At 41.8% G+C, this 26,432-nt stretch overlaps 1 protein-coding gene across 5 annotated transcripts in view; it reads left to right on the top strand.

Annotated features, from left to right (window-relative positions):
* Nucleotides 1-26,432, top strand: part of FANCC (FA complementation group C) — a 344,396-nt gene that overhangs the window by 223,346 nt on the left and 94,618 nt on the right. For all 5 annotated transcript variants that reach the window (XM_033928093.1, XM_033928084.1, XM_033928101.1 and 2 more), the window contains one exon: nucleotides 20,547-20,599. In XM_033928093.1, coding sequence (XP_033783984.1) covers nucleotides 20,547-20,599 — 53 coding nt within the window. The remainder of the gene's footprint in view (nucleotides 1-20,546; nucleotides 20,600-26,432) is intronic.

Genomic DNA, 26,432 nt, shown 5'->3' with positions numbered 1-26,432 from the left:
TTTTCTTCCTCCCGCCCTAAGCTTCTAAGGCACTCTAACAAGGAATGATAGAACTAAAAAATGAACTTGAGGAGCTATTGTTAATAATTTATAGGTTTATCTTTAAAATCAAGCTTGAATACTGAAAGATTGCAGGTGACCAATATAACCACAGTTTTTTTAAAGGGTTCCAGAGGAGACACATGAAATTGTAGACCAATGAGCCTGATGTCGGTGCTGGGCAAAATGGTAGAGACTGTTATAAAGAACAAAATTACTGAGCATATACATAGACATGGATTAATGAGACAAAGCTAGTATAGATTTAGCCAAGGAAAATCTTGCTTTACCATTTTTGAAGGGGTGAATAAACGTGGATGAAGATGATCCAATTTATATTGTTTATCTGGATTTTCAAAAGGAATTTGCAAAGTACCTCATGAACAACTCCTGAGGAAATTAGAAAGTCATGGTATAGGAAGCAGTGATGTATTGTGGATGAAGAATTGGTTTAAAGAAAATAGATAGTACAGTTAAATGGTTAATATTCTCTAACAAGAATAGTAAATAGTGGGATTCCCCAGGAGTCTGTGTTAGGTCCACTGGTATTTAACATATTTGTAAATGATCTTCATCTGGAAACAGGAATAACTATTAAAGTGATTAATTTGCTGACAACATAAAGCTGTTGTTATCACAAGAGAGGACCTTAGGAGACTGAGCATACAAAAGGCAGATACATTCAGGGCCATATTCTATAAACAGTGTCCTCCTGATTGTAGGTGGCGGTAGGCCAATCAGGATGCACGTTTTCTTAAAAAAAAAAAAAAAAAGCAACCAGAGGCAGGCTGTAGGTGTCTGTCGCATTTGAGGGAGACGCGTAGGGATGCTTAAGCTCACCCAAGGCTGGATGTGGGCATGATTTTGCCCGGAAGTGGCCTTAGGTGAGCTTAAGTGGCCCTAGGCATTTCTCTAGGGCTGAGATATGCGCCTGAAATGTAGGCCAGCAAAATGCCAGTCTACATTTCAATTAGACATGGCTGCTAAACTGATCGTGGCAAGGAAATCTCCCTGCCACAATCATCTGAGCGGCCACGGTAGGGAACCCCTGAGCCCCTCCGCAAGTCAGCCAGCAGGATGCCTACTCCCTGCCACCGCCACCACTGAACCCCTTGCCGCAAACCACAAAACAATCCCAGGCAGGATGGATGCCCACTCCTTCCTGCCACCCCCCCCAACATCCCCATCATGCCTCAAACCCGTAAACCAGAGAACAAAACTTAGAATATTATAATGCCTTTATTTCGCTTCATGGTACAACTGAACCTTGAATATTTTATATAATTTTGGTCTCTGTACCTCAAAAATAATATAGGGGAATTAGAAAAGGACCGAGAACAGTGGCAAAAATAACAAAGAGTGGATCTCTGTCTGGGCCAGTAAAGCATTTAAAATAATTTTTGTCAGAAGAGAGAGGGGACATGGGTGAGAATTCTAGGACCGAGGTCCCTAAAAATCTTGCCAAAATAAAAAAGCAAAGCAAGTTTGCGCTGAGGGCTAAGTGTTCTAGGATTGGGAAGCAAAGAGAGTAAAACCTCCTGGTTAGGAGAACCTGAAGTGGAGTGAAATCCCCTGGGGGAGGGTATGTTTGTCTGACAGTAGAGTTACTAGATTTCCTCCATGACCAGTTCTGCCCCCATTCACACCTCATTCTGCCCCAGGCCTACCTGCATACGAACCTATTCTCTTTCCCTGAACTCGGGGCCATGTCTGGAGGGCCTCTGAGCATACACAGATGCAATGTGATGTTGCACAGATGCATGATCATATTTATAATCTAGTACAGTGTTTTTCAACCTTTTTTGGGCAAAGGCACACTTGTTTCATGAAAAAAATCACGAGGCACACCACCATTAGAAAATGTTAAAAAATTTAACTCTGTGCCTATATTGACTATATATAAAGTAATTCTCTTGAATAGGAATCAAATAAACACAAAGAAAGTATTTTATAATGCTGCCACCGCCAACAACACCGTTGGCGGCGGTGGCACTCAATGGCTAAAGAGCCGCAGTTTGCCGGCCTAGGGACAACACTGGAGGGTGGCCAGCTGTGCACCCCCTTGGGACGTAAACCCGGGGTGGGGCAGACCACCCCCCCCCACCCTGGTATGCCACTATCTGTACCTCACTCCCTCCCTATGACCAAAAGTTCTCCTTTCTTCTATTCCCCGTGTACACAACCATCTCTTTCCCTCCCTTCCTCTCTCCAAAGTCCATGCCTTCTGTGTCCAAACACTCATTCCCTCCCCCACCTCAGCATCTCTTTCCCTCCCTTCCTCTCTCCCAAGTCCATTTCTTCTGTGTCCAAAAACGCATTCCCTCCCCCACCTCAGCATCTCTTTCCCTCCCTTCCTCTCTCCCAAGTCCATGCCTTCTGTGTCCAAAAACCCATTCCCTCCCCCACCTCAGCATCTCTTTCCCTCCCTTCTTCTCTCCCAAGTTCATGCCTTGTGTCCAAAACGCACTCCCTCCCACCTTTTGTGTTCCGTGTTTGCCTCCCAGCTCATCTTTGCAACTTTCTCAGCAAAACGAAGTTCAAGCCGAGAGGCTTGTCTTCTGCTTCCTGCCTGCCCTGCCGCGCACAAATAGCCGAACGGAAGTATTCTCCGACGTCAGCGCTGACGTCGGAGGGCAGGCTTTGCTTAAGCCCTCCCTCCGACGTCAGCGCTGACATCGGGGAACGCTTGCGATCGGCTATATGTTAGCTGCAGGGCAGGCAGGAACAGAAGACGAGCCTCGCAGCTCGAGATGTATTGAACTCCGCGGGTCCCCCGTCCAGCTCTCTCCTGTCCACGTGGGGCGGACCGCCCCTCTCCCTAGACTGGTGGTACTGCCCTGATGGCGGCCCCGACAGTACGGCACACCAGGCAACATCTCGCGGCACACTAGTGTGCCGCGGAACAGCAGTTGAAAAACACTGATCTAGTATTTACTCTCTTCAAAAACTATGATGAGTAGTAATCTTATGCTCAGAACACAATACAATACATGCTCAGAACAGAATCAGTACATAATATTCCACCAGCAACTCAGCATTCATTACACCTTTTATATTGTTTGGAAAAGCAATTTTTGAGAATCTATGAGCCTCAGCCCCACCACTCCACCGCATCAACAAACTTTCATCGCGGCAAGCTTTACGTGGTGCTTCATCATTGGCTCTTCTTCTTTAATTTTTAAATTTCAAAATGCATTGTGCTATTGCTACAATTCCCTTCTAAAAGTGCTTAGTGCTTAATACTTAATTTCATTCCATATAAATTGTTCACTTCATCCGACCATAATTTTCATAAATATATATCCGACCATATGGTCAGATATATATTTATATATTTATGAAAATTATGGTCGGATGAAGTGAACAATTTATATGGAATGAAATTAAGTATTAAGCACTAAGCACTTTTAGAAGGGAATTGTAGCAATAGCACAATGCATTTTGAAATTTAAAAATTAAAGAAGAAGAGCCAATGATGAAGCACCACGTAAAGCTTGCCGCGATGAAAGTTTGTTGATGCGGTGGAGTGGTGGGGCTGAGGCTCATAGATTCTCAAAAATTGCTTTTCTAAACAATATAAAAGGTGTAATGAATGCTGAGTTGCTGGTGGAATATTATGTACTGATTCAGTTCTGAGCATGTATTGTATTGTGTTCTGAGCATAAGATTACTACTCATCATAGTTTTTGAAGAGAGTAAATACTAGATTATAAATATGATCATGCATCCGTGCAACATCACATTGCAGCTCCAAGCTCAAGGCTTTCCAAAACCCGGACAAACTGTCAGGTTTTGGAAATCCATCTAGGCTCCTAGTCAGTCCTCTAAAAAGAGGTAATATCTGGGCAGTCCAAGGCAGTTTAAGTAAAATGAAAATTTGAGGCGAGCAGAACACTATTATCGAGAGAGGACAAGATCAAATAATCACACAAGTTAGTGATGATTCGCCAGAATATAAGATTGCGCATACAGTATAGTATAATAAGTACAACATGACACATTAGTACAAGCACTTTGGAGACAAGTGGGAAACAGCATGTGAACAGAAGGGTTCATAGACAACCCCGCGAAAGACAAAGGCGCGCACCGATAACTGAGCGCAAGATGGAGGCGCGCGCCAAAGAAAATTACAGTTTTTAGGGGATCCAACGGGGGGGGTTTGTTGGGGAGTCCCCCCAGTTTACTTAATAGAGATCGCACCGCCGTTATGGGGGATTTGGGGGGTTGTAACCGTCCACATTTTACTGTAAACTTAACTTTTTCCCTAAAAACAGGGAAAAAGTGAAGTTTTCAGTAAAATGTGGACGGTTACAACCCCCCATAACGGCGGCGCGATCTCTATTAAATAAACTGGGGGGACTCCCCAACAAACCCCCCTTCGGAGCCCCCAAAACAGTAATTTGCTGCAGCGTGCGCCTCCACGCTGCGCTCAATTGTCTGCTCGCGCCTTTGTCCCGGCGCGCTTATGACCTGACACCGAACAGAAGACCTCAAAGCATGTCCACAAAGACTGATAAAGGGAGAAAGCAAAGTTCTGGTATTAGAAACTGCTTTCATCTAACCTGGTAAGAGGCAGCCAGAGAACAAAATGTTCTCTTTGTTGTCTTGCTGAAATAGAAACCTCAGGGAGGTAGACTAAGTATAAACATAGTAGTGATTGGTGTAAGCAGTGAGAAATCTGTAAGTTCTAGTAACAGGGAAAAACAGCAGCCTGGGAAAAGAGGGAGGGAAAAGAATTCCTTCTGCTGTGTTGAGAATTGAGAGGCAGAGAGCAAGCCAAGACTGAGCTGGAGTAAGGAGTGAACTTCTTGGACTGCTAGAAGCTGGCAGGCACTACAGCCAGAGTAGGCTAGGTATCACTGTCATTGCTTGTAAATCTTGTTGCTTTTAATGTGAATCAATGTTTAGAATCTGGAATTAGTAATGTTGGGAGCAGTGGCATTGCAAGGACTGAACGGACCTCGGGGTAAAATTAAGATGGGTCCCTCTATAACACCATCCCTTCCATGGTAGTAGGGATGGGAGGAAGGGTGGTGGAGGAGGAGAAACCTCTTCATAACCTCAGTAAACAAATCCTGCAAAAAGCAATTACTTTCCAGACCTATATATAAAATCAGTCATAGCAATAGGGGTGAATTTCTTCATAAAGGCAGTTAATAAATAACAATAAAGAAATAGAAACTGAAATACAAGATACCAGAAATGCACATTTCCTAAAGCTATCACAATATGATTATATATCACAAACCCCTAAATAGAATTTTTAATTATTTTTGGTGGGACCCATCAGATAATGGACTCGCCTATAGTTTCAAATGACAATGGCTCCAGTCCCAGTTGTCATAGATTCTTTTTAATATATTTTTCCTTTTTATTCATTTCAGACATTTGGTTTTCAGATATCAACATATACTCCTGGCAGAATTCTGTGCAACAACGCAGTGCATAATTTTTAACATGCTGTGCAGAATTATGTGTAAACCTTCCGTAATGCCCCGTCCCCTCTCCCTCATTCCCCACGTGGTAGTGCTGCCCAATTCAGGAAAATATTTTGATTCAATTTGACCAATTGAATTAATTTTTTTATTCGGTTCACTTTTCCTGCCCAATCATGCAGGGGGGGTGTTCATATGGCCTGATGGGGTTTTTTTTTGTAGCCTCTTTACCCACCCCAACCCCCTTTGCCCTCTCCAACCACACGCTGGTGCTGTGGTGTAAAATCAAAAAGACTTTTCTTCTCGCTAAGTCCTAGCTCACGCTCGCTATCTAACATGAGCTCTGGCAGGATACACATTTCAAATCTGACATATTATAATCACAAAACAGAAAATAAAATTTTTTTTCTACCTTTTGTTTTCTAGTCATTTTATTAATCTAATCATGTTGGTCCCAGGCTCTGGTTTCTGTTTGTATTCTGTTAACTCGCTCACCAGGGTCTCCTGACCATTTGATGTTTTCTTTTCTCTCTGTGCTCGCCATTCATCTTTCATCTCTTCCACTGCCTTATCCAACATTTCTGTTTCTTTCACACTGTCTACCATCTCCATATCTCTCTTTCTCTCCCTGCCTTGTGCCCTGGTTCAAACCTCTCTATTCTCCTCCATGTAGCATCTCTCTCTTTACCCTATGTCCAACATTTCTCTCTCTCTTCTTTATACATGTCTTCCTCCCCTCTACCATATGCAAGATTTCTCTATCACCCCTTTCTACCTTTTTGTTGCATGTCTCCTTTCATCTCCTCCACCCCATGCCCATCAATTCTTCCTTTCTCCTCTCTCCCCCCATGTGCAGCTGCTTTCCATCCCTCCTATCCCCCTGTGCAGTAGTTTTCCATCCCTCCCTCCTATCCCTTTGTGTAGCATTTTCCGATCATCACCCTGACCCCATGATGAGACCTCAACTTTCGGGCTTCCTAAAGCAGCAGCAGCAGCAGCGAACAGGTTGCTTGTGGCCTGCCCGCCAGAACTACCATCTGCCGCGTCATTATTGATGTCATCAGTGATGCGGCAGAGGAAAGGCCCTGGCGGGGCAGCCAAGAGCAGCCTATTCACACTGCCTGCCTCTGCTACCACTGCTGCTGCTTTAGGAGACCCAGATGTATTTCAGGAGAGTCAGGACTCACTGAATCGATTAATCTGATTTTTGAAGCAGCCTGTTTACAACACTGCCTCTGCCAGCTGGCTGCTGCCATCACTGCTGCTACTCTGGGAGGCATGTAGGTATCTATGATCTCACTGCATGGGGGTGGGTCAGGTGGAGAGAGGCCAGACCCATGCAGGGGAAGGGGAGGAAATGGGGGAGGAGGGAATATGGATGCTAGTCGCATGGTGGAGGGGGGGTAGAGAAGAGAACATGGATGCTGGACTACAAGTGGAGGGGGGATAGGAGGGGACATGGATCCTGGATTGCAAATAGGGGAGGGGAGGAAGGAACCTGCATCTTGGAATGTAAGTAGGGAGGGGAGAGGAGGGGTCATGAATCTTGGACTGCAAGGGGGGAGGGAGAGGAGGGGACATGGATGCTAGACCTACAGGAGGAGAGGGAAGGGGACATGGATGTTGCACTACAAGTGGGGGGGGAGAGGAGGAGGAGACATGGATGCTAGACCTGCAGAGGTAGGAGGAGAGGGGAGGGGACATGGATGCTGGACCCGTAAGTAGAGGGGAAAAGGTAAAAAGGAAACCCAGGGCAGAAAGAGGGATGAGAAGGAAGAGATGCTTGATCGTAGAGGGAGGGAGAGAGAGATGCCAGATCATGGGGAGTAGGAAAGGGATTCAGGGTGCAAGTGAGAGAGATGGTGATTGGGATGAGGGGACATAGATAGAGGACGAGAGAGTGGCCAAGACCAAAAATGGGATGGGAAAGGAGGACGAGCCAGGAGTCTTAGCCAGTGGAGAGAGATGCCAGACTATGGAGACCAAGGAGGGGATTCAGGGTGCAAGTGAGTGAGTGGTGGGATTTAGAGGGAGACAGAACTGCTGTTGGAGCGAGAGAGGGAACTGAGGAGACTGGAACCTGAGAAAGGAAAAGAAAGGAAGGAATTTCAGGCCTCAAGATAGGAGGATTCTATGCAAAACACTACAAATAAACTTTGCAGAATGCACAGAATTCCACCACGAGAAAACAAAGCACTTAGCTTTAATTGCATCAGACAACCTCCCTCAACACGATCATGTTTCATAGTTACTGCCTAAGTTTCAAGTTTATTTAAAAAAATTTTAGGGTGTCAATTTGGGCTTTCCTTACAAGATGAAGTCTGTGTATGCTCATTTTCCAATCAATGTAGTTATACAAGAGACTGTTTCACTCATAGAAATCAGGAACTTTTTGGATGAGAAGTATATCCGTAGAGTACGGATGAGACCAGGTGTCATCTGTTCATTGTCTCAAGCCCAGAAGGATGAACTGATTCTTGAAGGCAATGACATTGAATTACTATCAAATTCAGCTGCCTTGATCCAGCAAGCCACTACTATCAAGAATAAGGATATCAGAAAATTCTTGGATGGCATCTATGGGCTTTTACTAAACTGTGCTAGCGATTTTAGCACATGCTAGACGCATCGAGCTGGCGTTAGTTCTAGCTGCATAGCACGGGTTTAGCACGTGTGGCAATTCTGTGTGTGCTAAAAAACGCTATCGCAGCTTAGTAAAAGGAGCCCTATATCTCTGAGAAGGGGACAGTTCAGCAGGTTGAAGAATGAAGAGCAGGAGCTGTATCTTGAAACTTGCAGACATGGGACAAGATATTTGTACATACTGATATGAAAAAGCAGATGCTGCTTATACTTTAAAAGTCCTATATAAAACACTGGTGAGGTGTTAAAATAAGTTTTGATATTTAAAAAAAAATAAAATAAACTATATACTGCTCGATCAGACTTCTGAGTGGTGTACAATAAAAATACAGTTTTCAACAAAAGTAAGGCTTGCATTTGACAATTAAAATCTATGTGACAAACTCAGACAGAGACGGACGGGAACAAATGGAAAAAAGGGGTAGGAACTACAATATTTTGAGAAAAGAGAACAATTAAGGAAAAAACAACAGGGAAGGGAAGGATGATGCCTTCTGCTGTCGGCATGTGTTTAGCCCTTATAAGGGCAATTAGGTATCAAATGCATTTTGGAACAGAAATGTTTTCAGCTTTGTTTTAAAATGTAGCAGAGATAGTTCTTCACGAAGATAATTAGGAATAAAATTCCAAAGGGATGGTGCGGTCACTGCAAAATTATTTGACCTTATTGTGTTTATGTACTTTAGGGATGGGATTGCAAGAAGATTTTGTGTCAAAGAGCAAAGTGCTTTAGATGGACAATAAGGAATTAGTAAGCTATTGATAAATTCAGGTTGGTTACTTTGACGTGTCTTAAATGTAAGTAATAGAATTTTATAACTAATTCTGTGTTCGACAGGCAACCAATGTGCTTTGCGCAAGAGAGGGAAAACATGATCGTATTTTTTAGAGTTAAATATAATTTTTATTGTGATATTTTGCACAATTTGGAGGCATCTTAGTTCCTTTTTTGTTATGCCTTTATAAAGGGCATTGCAATAATCAATACTTGATATCACTAGGGAATGAATTAGAATATTTAAAGAAAAAGGTTTCAACAGTTTAGCAAGAGATTTGATCATTCGTAGTCTGTGAAAACAACCCTGAACTGCGGTACTAATGTGAAGATGGTAGGTAAATTTACTATTGAAGGTGATCCCTAGTAATTTTAAGGAATTTACTATTTTAATGTTCGAGGAGTTAAGTTTGAGAGGAGCCTGAATCAACAGATCTTCTTTGATGGGGAAGATCATTAATTTGGATTTTTCCACATTAAGAGCTAACATGTTTGAATCTAGCCATAATTTGACTTTCTCCAATTTCTGGTTAATGAGTATTACTTCGTCTGGGTCATTGAGGTTGATTGGATGAATTAATTGCACATCATCCGCATAAGCATACATTGTAAAACCAATGGATTGGCCTAGGGTTAAAATCTGTTTGGCCACCTTAATATCACATACTATCACACCCATGTCCCACTCTTTAATGCACAAAAGTTCTTCACTCCCTAAACTTTACTATTCCCTTGGGTTTTTGCAGCTCAAATGCATGACTGCATTTCTTAGCATTAAATCTTAACTTTCAAATTTTAGACCATCCATCATCCTTCCTAATGTTATTCACACCATCAGGGGTGTCTACTCTATTGTAGATTTTGGTATCATCCTCAAAGAGGTGAATCTTACTTGATAACTCTTCAGCAATATCGCTTACAAAAATGTTAAAAATAATAGGCCCAAGAACCCATAGTTGTATAGTAATTAAGGGCTCCTTTTACAAAGGCGTGTTAGGGCCTTAACGCGCGGAATAGCACGTGCTAAAATGCCACGCACACTAGCCGCTACTGCTTCCTCTTGAGCAAGCGGTAGTTTTTCAGCTAGCGCGCTAATCAGGTGCGTGCGCTAAAACCGCTAGCGCACCTTTGTAAAAGGAGCCCTAAGTAAATGTAACTAATTACTGTACTTAAGTAAATGTTTTGGTACTTTTACATGTAAAGAAGTTAGCTGCTATCGACTCATGCCCGAGTCCTAACGTCTTTATGAATAACAGATCTAAAAAGTGATTGGTTTTGTGCTAATCTGGTAAGGTCCTCCAGTGTCATCTCCATGGTTGACTTCATCTGGTGCTTTCAATCTTCCCAAACATAATGTCCTCCAAAGATCTTTCTCTTCTGACAGTATGACCAAAATAAGACAATCATAATTTCATCATTTGGGCTTCGAGTGACATAGCTGGTTTGATCTCTTGTTTCCGTAGTGTCCAGCTTTCGCATCTATAATTGACCACTGAGAAAATTAGTACATGGACAAGTCTGATCTTTCTTTGGAATGTTATATCCTTGCCTTTGAATACTTTGTCGAGAGTCTTCATTAAAGAGCGACCAAGTACTATATTGTGTGGAGTATTTCTTCCCTGCTAGTTGCTTCTTTATTTATGAAAGAGCTGAGGAAATTGAAATCCTTTACAACTTATATTCTATCACTTTCAAGCTCAAAGTCTTCATCATTTTGCATATTCATGATCTTTGTCTTGTTTATATTCAGTTCTAATTCCACGTTATGACTTTCTTGTCATCTTTGCTGCTAGTGATGAGCATTGTATGTATCATCTTCATAGCACAGGTTATTTATATTTCGGCCACCAACTTTGAAATCAATGCTCTCTTCTTCCAAATTTGCTTTTTTGAAGATGGCTTTGCTGTAAAGGTAGAATAGGTTAGGTGACAAGATACATCCTTGCCTGACACCATGTTTTATTAGAAATCAATCAGTGCTGTCATATTCTGTTCTCACTGCAAGTTCTTGATTTTTGTAGAGGCTCTTTATCAACTGAGTTATGTGTTTGAGTATTCCCATTTATACTAGAGTTATCCTTATTTTATCTTGATCCACACAGTCAAAATCTTTGCTGTAGTTGATGAAGCAAAAGTATAGGGGCTTGTGGTATTCTGTGTAAAGAAGTACAGGATAACATATTTTACTTTTACTGAAGTAATAATTTTGCCAACTTTTACTACATTTATCTAGTTACATTTTTTTATTAGAAATTTTAATAATGTATCCATAAAAACAATACAAGATATGTAAGTATAAGGAAAAATCAAAGCATATCAATTACAATAATCAGATTCTATCAAACATACATAAAATGGGAAGAGAGTGCATATCAAATAAGCAAAACTCAAAGGAAAAAAACAGGGACAAAAATCCTAAATTTCTAGATGTTACTTATATATAATTATCTCCTCATAACATTTCTCATGTAATTTACTTATATATAATTATCTCCTCATAACAGAAATCAGGAATAGTCATTTCTCATGTAATTTAAGAAATTGCTCTAATTGCATTGGATCCCAAAAACCAAAATCCTTATTCTGAAAACTCAACAAACATTTACAAGGAAACTTCAGAAAGAAAGTGGCCCCCATTGCCACAACTCTAGATTTCAAAGCCAAAAAGGTTTTCCGTCTGAGTTATGTTGGTCTAGCCCAGTGGTCAGCAAACCGCGGCTCTTTAGCCACTTGAGTAAGGCTCATGGCTCGGCTAGCTAGAGCAGGGGTGCCCAACCTGCTTCCCTTCCCCGTAAAGAGGACGCTGAAGCGCCAGGCCGATCAACCTTCACCACCGATGTCAATTCTGGCATCAAAGAGGAAGTTCTGGGCCAGCCAATCGCTGCCTGACTGGCCCAGAACTTTTTCTCCAACGTTACGGGGAAGGGAAGCAGGGAGAGCTCAGAACTTGGCAGCGGCCTGTTCCCAAGTGGCGACGGTGGTGGCCTGTTCCCCGATGGCAGTGGTGGCCTGTTCCCCAATGGCGGTGGCTTGGGGGAGGGAAGGGAGAAAGAAAGAAAGAAAGAAAGGGAGGCAGGGAGACAGAAAGACAGGGAAACAGAAAGGGGGCATGGAGAGAGAAAGATAGGGAGACAGACAGAAAGCGGGCATGGAGAAAGAAAGAAAGAAAGGGGGCACGAAGAAAGAAAGAAGGGGGCAGGATGAAGAAAAGAAAAAGTTGGGGGAGGGAATAAGGTCTGGAGGAGTGGAAGCATACAGGAGGCTGAAAGAAGGGAAGAAATATTGGATGCACAGTCAGAAGAATAAAGTGCAACCAGAGACTGATGAAATTACCAGACAGCAAAGGTAGGAAAAATGATTTCATTTTCAATTTAGTGATCAAAATGTGTCAGTTCTGAGAATTTATATCTGCTGTCTATATTTTGCACTATGGCCCCTTTTTACTAAACCACAATAGCGGTTTTTAGCGCAGGGAGCCTATGAGCATCGAGAGCAGCGCAGGGCATTCAGCGCAGCTCCCTGCGCTAAAAACTGCTATCGCGGTTTAGTAAAAAGGGAGGGGGAATATTTGTCTATTTTTGTATAGTTGTTACTAAGGTGACATTGTATAAAGTCATCTGCCTTGACCTCTTTGAAAACCCGCGGAATATAAATGATAATTAACATTTTCTCTGCGTACAGTGTGCTTTGTGTTTTTTAAAATTTTATTGTTGGTAGTTCATTTTGACTTGGCCGCAAAGGTAAGGGGGAGGGAGGGAGGGAGGGAGGGAGGGGAGCTGCTGAAAGACATATAGTAATCCTCCTTGCAGGCTTGACTGTGCAGGGAATTATTTTTGTAAAATCATGTTTTGTTATGTGACAGGCATTATTTAGATTTTAATTTCTATGAAAATGATATAAAATTGCTTGCTTGTTTTTATGTGTGTGCACTGAAGGGAAGTGGAGAGAGAGTGGGTTGAGGACGCTGAAGGGAAATGGGGAAGAGAGAGTGGGACGAAGACGCTGATTTATAAATTGACAATTGTACAGAATATTGTTTCTTTTTATAATTTAATATAATAAGTTCAGTATAAAACTATTTGAGGCTTGTGTGGATGGGATCAGATGGTTTGCGGGGACAGGAACCGAGCTCGCGGGGACGGAGACATTTTTTTCCCCATGTCATCTCTAGGCTCTGCCACAAATCGATTTCAACTACGTGCGGGTGAGTGGGGTGTCAGTCGGGTTGACGTAGCCGTTGTAGCGCAAATGGCACGGTATGGCTCTCAAAAGAAATCTTAATTGTTGTACTGCTGATCTTTGGCTCTTTTGACTAATGAGTTTGCCTACCACTGGTCTAGCCACATCAGGAAACATAAGAATTTTCGCACTACAAAACATAGCATCTTTAGTCTTAAAGTGCATTTTCATAATCAAAATCTTATCACTCTCATTCAGACAAGTCACTAAGAGAGTGGATCCTAGTCTGTATCATGAGCTCCTTTTACTAAGCTGTGAGAGCTGTTTTAGCGCGTGCAGAATTGCTGCGCGCTAGATGCTAATGCCACCATTGAGCTGGCATTAGTTCTAGCTGCATAGTTTCAAGTTTATTGTGTTGGCGTTAGTTCTAGCTGCGTAGCATAGGTTTAGTGTGCGCTAAAATTCTGTGCGCACTAAAAACGCTATCGCAGTTTAGTAAAAGGAGCCCCATATCTTGGGAGTCTTCAAAAAATCCAGTAAGATCCAAATCAATAGAAACTAATTGATTCACTCCGTGTTCAACTGGAAATTTTTGTTTTTTAGGTATATAATAAAGAAATAGGTATTGTATCTGCATTTTGTAACCCTAAGATCTCCCTGAAATGCTCAAATGATCAAATGAGTAATAGGGAAATACGCAAGTTTCTAGACCTTGAAGCATTCTCCATCATTTCAAGCTTTAAATGTATATTATAAGAATCCTTCATAGGGAACATGGAGAGTGTCTGCAGGTTAGAAACTTGTACCCAGTATTCATTTATCAAATATTTGTATATAGGAATCCACATTCTCCAGTTTTTCAACAACCTCCTTAGAAAATATTTGATTTTGAGTGATAACTGATTTCAATAAACTCTCCATTCTTGAATTAAATTGCCACAAATCTTTTAAAGAAATTTCCTGTGGAATTTCTACAGGACCTTCAAGCATACTTATAGTATTGGTAAATGTTTGAGACATTTTCAAAAAGGAAACACTAAAGTAGGTTGAGCTTCAGTAGCTTCCAAAGAAGCCTTAGGACCAACTTCGGGTCCTAGTCCACAAGGAAAATCCAGAGGGAGAGGAGGAGTACGTTCAGGAGAGCTAAGTGAGGATCCTAAAACCAGTTCTGATCTAATAACTTGAGAGGAATTAACCTCAGAAGAAGTTATAAAACAGTCCATCGGACCTGATGTTAGAAGACCTTTCTTAAAACCAGCTATGCTATCTGCTCTTACCACAACCTATGGCAATGCGTTCCAGAGCTTAACTATTCTCTGAGTGAAAAAAAATTTCCTCCTATTGGTTTTAAAAGTAAAGTGGAACCTTGGTTTACGAGCATAATTCGTTCCAGATGCATGCTCGTAAACCAAAATACTCGTATATCAAAGTGAGTTTCCCCATAGGAACTAAGGGAAACTCGCTTCATTCGTTCCCACCCACCCCCATCCCCCGAGGCCAGCGGCGCTGCTCTACCCCCCGCCCAAGAACAGGCATTGCTCCCCCCGCTCATGAAGGCCCCCCCTGCGTGATCCACCATCACTACGCTCGTGGCGCCCCCCTCCATGATCTGGCACCCACCCACCACTCCGCTCTTGTCGCACCCCCCCCCCACCTCGATCTGGCATGCCCCAGGCACCCACCCACCTGATCACATTCCTTACCCCCATTTGGCACCGGCACCAATGCACAGGACATGCCAGTGCCGGTGCCCGAAGATCTGCCTTCTTCGCGCTGGGCCTTGAGCATCTGCGCATGCTCAAGGCCTTTGGGTTCCCGTTCTCTCCGAGATCCGAGAATCTTGGAAAGAACGGGAACCCAAAGGCCTTGAGCATGCACAGATGCTCAAGGCCCAGCGCGAAGAAGAAGGCAGATCTTCGGGCACCGGCACCAGCATGTCCTGTGCATTGGTGCCTGTGCCAAATGGGGGTAAGGAATGTGATCGGGTGGGTGGGTGGGTGCCTGGGGCATGCCGGATCGCAGCAGGGGGTGTGACGTGAGCGGGGGGGGAGGGTGCCGGATCACAGGAGGGGGCGCTCGTAAATCAAGGCATGCTCGGTTTCCAAGGCGCCAATTTTGCGAATGTTTTTGCTCGTCTTGCAAAACACTCACAAACCGGTGCACTCATAAACCGAGGTACCACTGTATTTCCCTGTAACTTCATTGAGTGTCCCCTATTCTTTGTAATTTTTGACAAAGTGAAAAATCGATCCACTTGTACCCGTTCTACTCCACTCAGGATTTTGTAGACTTCAAGAAACAAGTACAGTTTCTTTATTGTGGAGTGATCTGAAACCAGACAGTACATTAAATATTAAAGTAAAATGATTTAAATAGTCTGATAATTAAATATTAACCACTAGGGATTGTCAGAGTTTACAGTCGATAACCTTCTGCTAAACATACAGGAGATTATTACCCTCCAGTTCTAGGAAATGCAATCACAGACTGGCAACTTGGGTATACCATTTTTAAGAAGGACTTCTTAACAAACCTGGCGTATTTAGGTCCCAAGTCAATGCAGATATTATATGTCCTCAATGACAGGAACCTAGGGAGAATGTATTTTTTAAAAATCATGATTACCAGCTTTTTTTGCTTGCCCAAACTGTATACAAGTAGTAACAGAAGGTAGCTTTGAGATGTTTTTCATTTTATATTTAATTATAAAACTGATTAAGGACACACATGAAATAGATTCTTACTAAAATAGGTTAAAGGAGTTCAGACGCTGGTCTACACTGCAGACATTATACCGGCCTGGTCCAGAACAAAAAAGCACATTGATGTCATTGAATGTGAGGATTATATGCTCAAAAAAATTACAAATCAAGAATAATACATTTCTCAAATTATTTTCTAATATATAAATTTCATTTCATTGTAATATCTTTGGCAACTACTCGTACCCATTAAAAAAGCTGTGGGTAGATCTTGTAGTAAACTGATTGCCTGTTTAAATGCAATTCAGGAATGAGCAAACAACAATAAACTCTCCTGAACCCAAGCAAAACAGAGATTCTTTGGGTTCCTAACACAAGTGGACAAATACCTGACTTCAAAATACATTTTGGGAAAGAATTCCCCCTAAAATCACAGGTGAGTAATCTTTGGATACATCTAGACTCATCACGCCCTCTGATTCCACAAATTCAAACAACCTTTAAAAATTGTCTAATCACTTATGGCAGCTACAAAATCTCTCTCCATGTATTGAAAAGACAAGCCTGCCCATAGCGGCTCATGCCATGATAACATCATGACTAGACTACTGTAATGCTCTATACACTGGTCTAACCAAAAGGAATTTGCATCAGTGCCAACTAATTCAGAATACTGCTTCATGACTGATAGAAGACTGCAAGCAGTGTGACCATATCATACCCTTTCTACAAAAACTACAGTGGCTACCAGTACCTTACAGGGATAATTTAAAACTCTGTTTGATAAAATGGGCCAGAATACTTTACATAAGTTTGAGAACTCTGAGGTCCTCTCAAGGAGCATTACTATCTGTACCCTCATCAAAAAAAAATTGTATGGTGTGATACCCACTAGTGAACTTTCTCAGAAGTAGCTCCCACGTCCTGGAATTTACTCCCAGAGACGCTATGTCTAAATCCAGACTACCCCTATTTCAGGAAGCAGGTGAAAGCCTGACTCTTCATCCAAACCTTTAATATATTGGGTGACTGACTATACACTCATTCTGCACCTGGACTAGCTTGTTACATACACTGTAACTTGGATCAATTCCTTATACAGTGGTACCTTGGATTACGAGCATAATCTGTTCCAGGAGCATGCTCGTAATCCAAAATGCTCGTTTATCAAAGCGAGTTCCCCATAGGAAATAATGGAAAGTCGCTATGATACGTTCCCCCCCCCCCCCCCCCCCCCCCCGATAACCGGCATTGCTTCCCCTGAAGGCCCTCTCTGCGATCCGGCACCCTCCCTCCTCCCCCCCCCCGCCATCCGGCACCCCCCTCCGCAATTCGGCACCCTCCCTCCCCCCCGCTGCAATTGGGCACCCCCCCCCAACGTGATTGGGCATGCCCCCGTCACGATCGGGCACCCCCCTCCCCCCGCCGCTTCTTACAGTCATCTGGGCACCGACACCGCCATGTCCTTTGCTTGGTACCGGTGCCCGAAGATCAGCCTCTTCTGCTGTGCCTTAAGCATGCGCAGATGCTTTTTTTTTTTTTTTGCATTTTATAATACATTCAAAGATAAACCTTGAAGGAAATACAGAATTTCAAATAAAGATTAAGTCGAATCATTTACATTACCAATACAGTCCACTTAAGAGGAGAAAGAAACAACACTTTCTATAAGAAGATAGATTCAAATAGGAAACAAATAACAGGAAAGATGGAGTGAATTGTTAATCAAATTCAGTGACCATTTAGATATTATTAAGCATTAACATCAGCGTCTGGGGTTCTAGAGGTAGCTTTCCCTTCCAAGAAAAATTGTAATTGTTTCGGTTCATAGAACACATATCTATTATTCTGATAAGATATACAACATTTACAGGGGAAACGCAATTGAAATGTTGCTTCTAAATTTAATACTTCTTTCGTCTGTGCTACGTCCATTTAGACACATCAGGAAATATAACTATTTTGGAGCCAAAAAATTCAACTTTTTCTGACCTATAGAGCAAATGAAGAATGGCTTCCTTATCCTGTATAAATACAAATGTCACTAGTAACATAGCCCTAGATTCAATTTCCATTTGAGATGTTTCTAGAAACCCCGTAAGATCTAGTGCACCAGCTTCCTCGGCCACATTTCCTACAGGTTTAAGCAAATTGACATAATACAGTTTTTGTACAGGAGGAATATTCGTCTCTGAGTATTTCAAAACTGACATCAAAATTTTTTGAAACAAGTCTTTTGGGGAAAATAATCTGGAAACTGGAAAGTTTAAGAAACGCAGATTACCATTCCTATTTGCATTTTCCAGATTTTCCACCTTTCTTATTAACATATTTTTATCCCTCAATTGCTGATTAATCTGAACTTTTACATCAGAGAATGACTTTTCAAAAGAATCCATTCTAGAGGTTTGTTGCTGAAGATTTTCCTCCAATTTGTTTATCTGTTTAGAAGAATTGGTAGCAGTGGAGACGAAAAAGGAGCATACCTGGTATAAGCTCTCAATAGCTCCCCATAATGAGTCCATAGTTAGCACTGAAGGCTTTACCAAAGGTTTTAGAGTAGGTATAACATTTTCCCCTGCTATCTGACCAGATGAAATCTGCTGCACTCCTCCACCACTTCCAAACGCCAGGACCTTCACTCCTGAACGCTTTAGGCACAGTGCTCAGTTCAGTTGTCTTCCTTTCCGGGGTCAAAGGCAACGTAGGCACTTCCATCAGAGAAGAATCTCCTGATGCATCCTGCTGAGATGTCGGCATTCTTTGAAACTCCCTGGGTTGTGGAGGCACCTCCGGTCCAAAAGGGCTCAACGAAGCTTCGTTGTCCAAGTCGGGAGTCTTCTCTCCCCCAATAGCAGAAATGCCCAGATTAACAGGTACGATAAAAGATATTATTACCGTCTGTCGCAGCGTGGAAGCAGAAGAGGGAATAGGAGGATAAACCCTCTGTCTCCCTCGTTGTTTCGGCATTAGAACTAAAGCAGAGGAAAAGAAAATGGGAAAACCCCTCTGGGTAAAACCCGTAAGCCAGGAAATTTCTTTTCCCCAAAGCGAGTCAGGAGCATCCATTGCCATTTTGATCTAACTAAAAATTTCAATCAAACCCACAACCCAAAAACTTTAATACAAAATACTTTATGTACTTGTATTGCAAGACCTTGCTCATTTAGAACAGTCACTACACTCCTGCAGCGTCAAAGAGAGAAGAACCATCGGCTCAGTTGTGATGTGACACGTGTATACTCTATGTACTTATATTGCAAGACTTTGCTTGTTTAGAACAGTCACTACACTCTTGCAGTGTCATAAGAATTGCCACTGCTGGGTCAGACCAGTGGTCCATCGTGCCCAGCAGTCCGCTCCTGCGGTGGCCCTTAGGTCAAAGACCAGTGCCCTGAGTCTAGCTTTGCCTGTGTACGTTCTAGTTGTACAGGAATTTGTCTAACTTTGTCTTGAATCTTTGGAGGATGTTTTCCCCTATAACAGCCTCCGGAAGAGCATTCCAGTTTTCTACCACTCTCTGGGTGAAGAAGAACTTCCTTACGTTTGTACGGAATCTATCACCTTTTAACTTTACACAGTGCCCTCTCGTTCTCTCTACCATAGAGAGGGTGAACAACCTGTCTTTATCTATTAAGTCTATTCCCTTCATATTCTTGAATGTTTCGATCATGTCCCCTCTCAGTCTCCTCTTTTCAAGGGAGAAGAACCATCGGCTCAGTTGTGATGTGTGTATACTGTATGTACTTGTATTGCAAGACATTGCTTGTATATCAAGTTAAAATTGAATAAACTGTTTTGCTTGTCTTGCAAAACACTTGCAAACCAACCCCCTCTTTTACTAAGGTGCGATATCCTTTTTAGCACATGTTAAATATTAGCATGCGCTAAACACATGCTAAACGCTAATGCGTGCATGTTATCCTATGGACGTGTTAGCGGTTAACGCAGCGTTGATTTAGCGCGTGTTAAACACGCGCTAAAACACTTAACACACCTTAGTAAAAGAGGGCCCAGGTTACTTGCAATCCAAGGTTTTACTGTATTTCTTTACAGATATCTACCAATCTGGAAGTTTTAGAGATCTTGAATGACTTTGACAAGTTATTAGAGGGAGGAATTTGGGTTAACTCACAACTTTTCAGTGGTAGCTCAAGGCAAATTACATTTGGGTAAAGAAGGTATTTTCCATAAGTTTCTACATGAGGCAATAGAAGTTTAAGTGAGTTGCCAATGATATTTTAAACTTCACTGTCCACGTGAAGGATATTTCAACTGCTTCCTGTTTATAAAAAAAAGCATAACAATTATCATCATTCTCATTCCATCTCAGCCTCTGCATTAATAACAGGCAAAATATCCAACTTAGATTTATCTATAAGAAAATTCTCTAAATGAGTTGGGTCTAAAAAAATATAACGCTGAAGATGTTGAAGATGTTTCATTATTGCTTGTTAAAGGCCCCAACAGGAATAGTCAGCCCCCAATAATGTGGACTCGAGGAATATTATTATTCTTTATTTTTATTTCCTGTGCAATTGTTTATTTTGCCTGAATTTGTTATTTGTCGTAGCAATCAATAAATTTAATTTAAAAAAAAAAAGCAGTTTTATAACATTAATAGCAATAAAATCAGGAGGGGGACGGGAGAACTTATATGAAATATTTCATGGTTTCTGTGTGTGATTTTATCCTGTCTCTTGCAAGTGCTTTAAATAGAAGAATTTTGGGAGCGACTTTATTAAATGCTTTCTGTTTTGCTTGTTTTCATAGCTGCGAGTAGCTCATCATCCCTCTGTCTTCAGAATTGTTGATGAAATTTTCAGGTAAGGGTTTTTAACAACCATTCAGTAATCCAAATGAGCATCATATGAAATCAGCAATTAAAAAAGACGAACAAGGGAAAAAGTTTGTGGTTTGCTAAATTGGTACATTTTTGTTGCTTCTTAACCTTTCTGTAAAGAGTGTAATTTTATTATTTAATTTGAATTAGGTGAGCAACTAGGAATGTGTAAAGGAAAAAGAGTTTTGGCGTCATCTCTACTGAGATTGAATAGTGATGAACACATGTTCTAAATGTTCTTTATAAAAAAAGAAAAGTAATTATGAAAGTAAAACTATAAGCTATGAGTGAAGTACGTTAGCTTTATGCTCACAGCATCAGAGTTGTGTGAGGTTTGATTTTCATTCCAAATCCTGGCTTCTCTCTTTGGGCCACCAGTTACTGGAAAAGCTGCAAAGACAGTATTCATTTTCCAGGGACAGGATTCCTGGCCAGATTCAGAGCACTACAATTTCTAGGCTGCATGCAAGAAGGAGAATTAAAATTGAGGTGGGAGCCATCAGGTAGTTGCAAATGAAGGTATTGGTACCATACACCTTGGGTCAGCTCCAGCAACACTGGGAGCCAAAAGGACAGGCAGAAATTCCTAGCTGCTTCTTCCCCACCACAATCTAACCCCCCCCCAAAATGAGGAATGAGGTGAAATGTTGTATCTTAAAAGATATGTGCAAACAAAATTTTGCAGTTAAATGAACAATTTAGTAAGTGAGTTTTGATTTATTGTTCAACTATTTCATGATATACAAAAGACATTTCTAATGTAAATCATATTTATTAAATTTCAAATACAAACAAAATAGTAAAAAAATCATTTCAAATACAAACAAAATCACCATCATCATTATCGTCATTGCATCCCATAAACCTTATGAATCATCTGACCAGTGACGGGAACTATGCTAAGCTTTATTGTGACCTTATACATGCAGTACATGTACACACTAAGAAACCTTCCATATACAGTATAAATATTCTACTTTAAAGGTGTACCTGTTTAGAGGGTTTTTTTAACATATTTTATTGAGACACTATAAAGAAACGCAAACATGTAGCAACAGTGTCAAAGTACAGTATCAGAAAACCACCCAAAGTGTTACCAAGAGGTGTAGTTGAGACATCATTCGATGGTATCGTTTAAGTTTATCGACCGAGCAGGCCACACCCAAATCTGCCGACCATTGTGTACTGAAGCGTGAGGAGTCAGACTTTTATGGTGCAACCTTAAAGGAATATTTTTTTGTGCATGCAAGCAAAGGGCCTCCCTTAATTGTTCATAAGACTCTAGTGTCAAAGATGCAGAAGGCAATGAGTGGATGTAATGACGCAATTGCAAATAGGCATAAGAATCCTGAGTGGGTAACAAGAACTCTGTTTGCAAAGACAAAAAGGGATGTAGTACCCCTTCATCTGTAAGAACCTGATGGTGATAGCAGATATCCTGGGTCCGCCAATGGTGGGATACTCTAAAGGTCCATCCTGGTTCAAATTCAGGGTTACCTTGTATAGACGGTAAAGGTGAATAATCAGATTGAGCGTTTAAGAGTGAACATAGCCGTCTCCAAGCTATACGCATGGCGGAGTAAATCGGTTAGGCCTGAAGAAGAGAACAAAAGTTATATTTTAGTACGTTTTTGAATCAGGGCATTCAATGCTGCCTGAGTGGCTAAGTATGTTTCCCGGGCAGGGGCAGTGGGACTGCGGAAATAATGATATTTCGCTTTCCAAAGTTGTTTTCCTAGATATATGATACCCTGATTTATCTGTCGGGTACTAGTAATCATATATTGGATGATATCTGCTTTCAATACCACCTAAGGGTTTCCCAAAATAAGGCAGGATTGTTCCTATGCTGGTCATTATGAAGGGCGTATTCCTCATATCTCGATTGCAAATAGGTTTGAAAATGTTTATCTTGGGTCAAGAAAGAAGGAAACCGCTATCTAGGTGTACCCTCATGTGCCAATGATATGTCAAGTTATATCGAGCAGATTGCGTGGTCTGAGACCATGATGGGGCATATAGTAGCAGTGAAAAGACTTGAAAACAAAGACTGGGAGGTCAAGATATAGGCTATCCAAGACATTGAGCCATGGGCCCCTGTCTTGTAAGTGTAGACCTTAACAGATGGATTTAAGAGGCGCCAGGGGACCACCACCTCCAAAGCGTCACACAGAAAAGGGAATCCCTTGCAAGGGCTCATTATATTTCCATGTTGCGGTGAGATTCTTTCTAACAGAGAATCTAGTATTTGATTAAAGTCACCAACCAATACTACAAGGTATTGTGTAGATTGGGCATATAATTGAATCAGTTTACAAAAGAAGGCATGCTCATAAGTATTGGGTGCATATGCCACCAATAAGTAAAATGTCAGCCCCGGTACCTCCACTCACAATAAGAGATATCTACCATACATGTCTTTTTGAATTTGGGCAGCTTGGCCCATAAAGCCTTTGCACACCAATACTCCCCCCCCCCCTTTTTTTTTCTGGGAATTAAAAGAGTAGAAGACTTGCCCCACCCATGAGTCCCAAGTTTAAGGTGTTCCTGATCAGTAAGCGTAGCCTCTTGCAAACAGGCTATATCCACTGCGTGGCGCTTAAATTGAGTTAGAATCTTAGTTCGCTTTATTGGTGATGTAATCCCAGAGACATTCCAAGTAACTAATTTCAATTTAAAGGAGGGCACACAGAGACAGACGTAATGCCGTGAGAGCTAGCACATCAATAACAAAGTATCCTAGGTGCCCAGCATCCACCCAGGACAATGGCAATGAGGACAGAATAAATAGAAGTGGTCGATTAGCCAGAGATAAACCCAGTGTACAGAAAATACAAGCAATACAAAGCAAGAAAATATACAGAATGCAAAAGGAATTACATCCCCCAATCCTCCTTCGTCCCCTTCCCCCCAAGAACTAACCCATCAAAAAGTAAGGTGATCGCAATTGTCTGTGCACTACAAACAAGAGTTAGACTTCACAAAAGAAGGACCTCAACCCTGAACCTGAGGGTCCTATTCCCACAAGTTCTCCCACCAGTTTTCCCCATATTCCACCTTGTCCAGCATGTCTAGCCTGAAGTGAGGTTGAAAACGCTGGAGTCACGGTCAGATGTAAAGATACCCCCCCATCGGTCCCTAAAAAATTATCTTCAAGATACAAAAGAAAGCCTGCACTCATGCATACTGAGTTCCCCTTAATTCAAAACAGAGACAGACATGAACAGATTTAAACGAACAGCAGCAGGGAAGAGTCAGACATTTCATCCAAAATAGAGAGACTCACAAGTTCCCTCTCCCTGTGACATATAAAGTGCAGCTAACTTAGCTCCTCAAAGTAATGGGAGGCATGATATGGCAGAGGCTAGAACCAGAGAGGGTACTGCCAGACTCTCACAAGTACCCCTGCCACTCAGTTCAAAGAACCAAAAGCAAAGTTTCCAAAAACCACAGGGAAGGCAAAGGCATCAAGAAAGCCACAGATTTGCCACGCCGAAAGTTGGGAATCTAATTTTGCTCTGGTCATAGTTCTACGCACTCAACTTGCGTGCTCAAATCTCAAATAGGCAAAGTCAGAAAGGTTTCAACTACGTGTACAAAAAGCACAGAGTTTGTGCAGGCGGTAGATGCACTGGAGAAAGCGTTCATGCTTCAATCATGTCGACTCCCCCGACAAAGTGGCAAGATAAGATTTAGCCTCCTTCAGAGAGTCTATTAGCCACCATCCAGTCGAGGATAGAGCAACATGAAACGCTGCTTTCGATTGAAAAGTCCTGCGCAGATTGGAGTAAACCATCGCTGCTTCTCCAGCAGGCCGCCGAGTAGTTTTGGAAAATGCACACTGGAGTGCCTTCAAAACAGAGCGAGTCTTTCTTGGCTTTAGCAACGCAACTTTATGGGCATTGTTATTAATTTTTGCAATAAGCGCACGTGGATGTTGCCGGTCATCCAACCATCTGGCCAAGCGATGTGCTTGTTCAAGACTCACTGGTCCAATACTCGCTGGTAAAGGCATCTCCACTCACAGCCACTGTTTCAAGGTTGATAATAACTGTGTGTTGGATATAGATTCAGGCAGGCCAATAAAGCGCAGGTTGTCCCTGCAGGAACGATTTTCATGATCCTTGGGTTTGTCAGCATGGAGGCAAAGTTGCTCCTGCAAGGTATTTAATTCTGTCAACGTCGAGCCCACCTTGTCCTCAACTGCTGCCAAGCAGGCCTCCAGTGTGCCATGTTGTTTCAGCCAGCAGCTGCTCAAGGTTCGATAATTGTCCAGAAAGTTGGGCAAATCAGGAATCCAATGCCTCCACAACAGAAGTGGTGATTGCAGTAATGTGTTCGGAGGCAAGCGGCAGAGCAGAATCGTCCGCGGTGGCCACCATTTTTGGATCTGGCTTTCAGGCCTTGCCTTTTTCTTTATCTTTACGTGCAGATTTTCTGCTCATATCCGATGGGGAGCGCAGGACAAAGTTGTCCATATACTACATTAAAGTTGAAGATTATTGTTTTAATGCTCAGATTGGATATGATAAGGGTTAGGGCTCAGGAGCTCAGCAGAAACGCGTCCTGCCTCACTCAAGCACATCACAACATGACTCTTCCCTGTTTATAGTTTTATACACTATAAATAATACTCAGAAATAATGTTTCTTGTGCATTATGAGTTGATCACATTTTTGTTTGATAACAACACACCTTTTTTTAGTTATTTCTTTAATGTAGATCCCACGGGGGTAAAAATAACCCTCAGATTATTCGACCTGAAGGATATATCTTTTCATTAGCAGTTAGTTGTGTCCCCTCTTTGTACCCCAACTAAGATGTTTAGATTTTAGAAACATTTGTATGATTTATAAATAGATAGAAAGTCCTGGATGATGCTGGAGCAATTGTGGCTCAGAATAAGAAAACTTGATTGAAATGTTTTCCTTAATTTCTGTGTATGAATGCCTCCTGTATCAGTTCCTTGCCTCTATCAAGAAATAGTGGCCAGTTGGACACAATACACTATGCAGAAGAAGAAATGAAAACCCAGAATGTGGAGGGCCATATGATGTTTGAAAATCTAATTTGGGGGGTCATTCCGTTTATTTTTTTGTATTTCTCCTGCAAATTTCCACTTTTTTACTAGGGCTGCAGGAAGATTAAAAGTTTTAATCACGATTAATCGCTGAAACTGCCATTACTAGAAACCCATTCAACTGCAGCCAACTCAAATGTGTGCCTGTTCTTGTTTAAGGTGATCATGTCTCTTAAAGGGTGTTTCCCTTTGTACTGAAATCATGCAAAATGAAATATAAAAGCTGTACTTGTCACACCTTTGTTTCTTTCAGCCAAGGATCTTTGTGTTTCATCATATGCCAAGGACTCCTCTAGTTCTTTTGTGGTTGGGTCTAGCATTTCCCACTCCTCAGTGATATAAAACACACTCTTCCTATTTTCATTGCTTCCTTTGGCTGATCACAAATACAACATTGAATTTCTGATTTCACAAGTTTAGGGAAAAGTTACTGGTGGATAAGGGGTCTGTCTGTTGGTGTCTGATGAACAGTCTGCTTCCCTGCTAGCTCCTCAAGAGACATTTCTACAGTCAAGATATTTTTGCATTTTTCTGCTGAATCATTTGGATCCAGAATGCTCAGGAAATCTGTAATGTCCTGCGCTTCTCTGCGACTGAAAATGGCATCTGGGTGCTATAGCTTGCTTCGCCTGACCCCCAAAACAGGAAGTTTCATCAAGCTTTGATGTAACTTCTAGTTTCTGGGTCCAACAGAGCCAGTGGCAGCGCACCAACACCATTTTCATACCTAGAGGAG

Source organism: Geotrypetes seraphini, chromosome 1 (assembly GCF_902459505.1).
Source record: "Geotrypetes seraphini chromosome 1, aGeoSer1.1, whole genome shotgun sequence".
NCBI classification, from domain to species: domain Eukaryota; kingdom Metazoa; phylum Chordata; class Amphibia; order Gymnophiona; family Dermophiidae; genus Geotrypetes; species Geotrypetes seraphini.
This window is presented reverse-complemented; position numbering and strand designations above follow the sequence as displayed.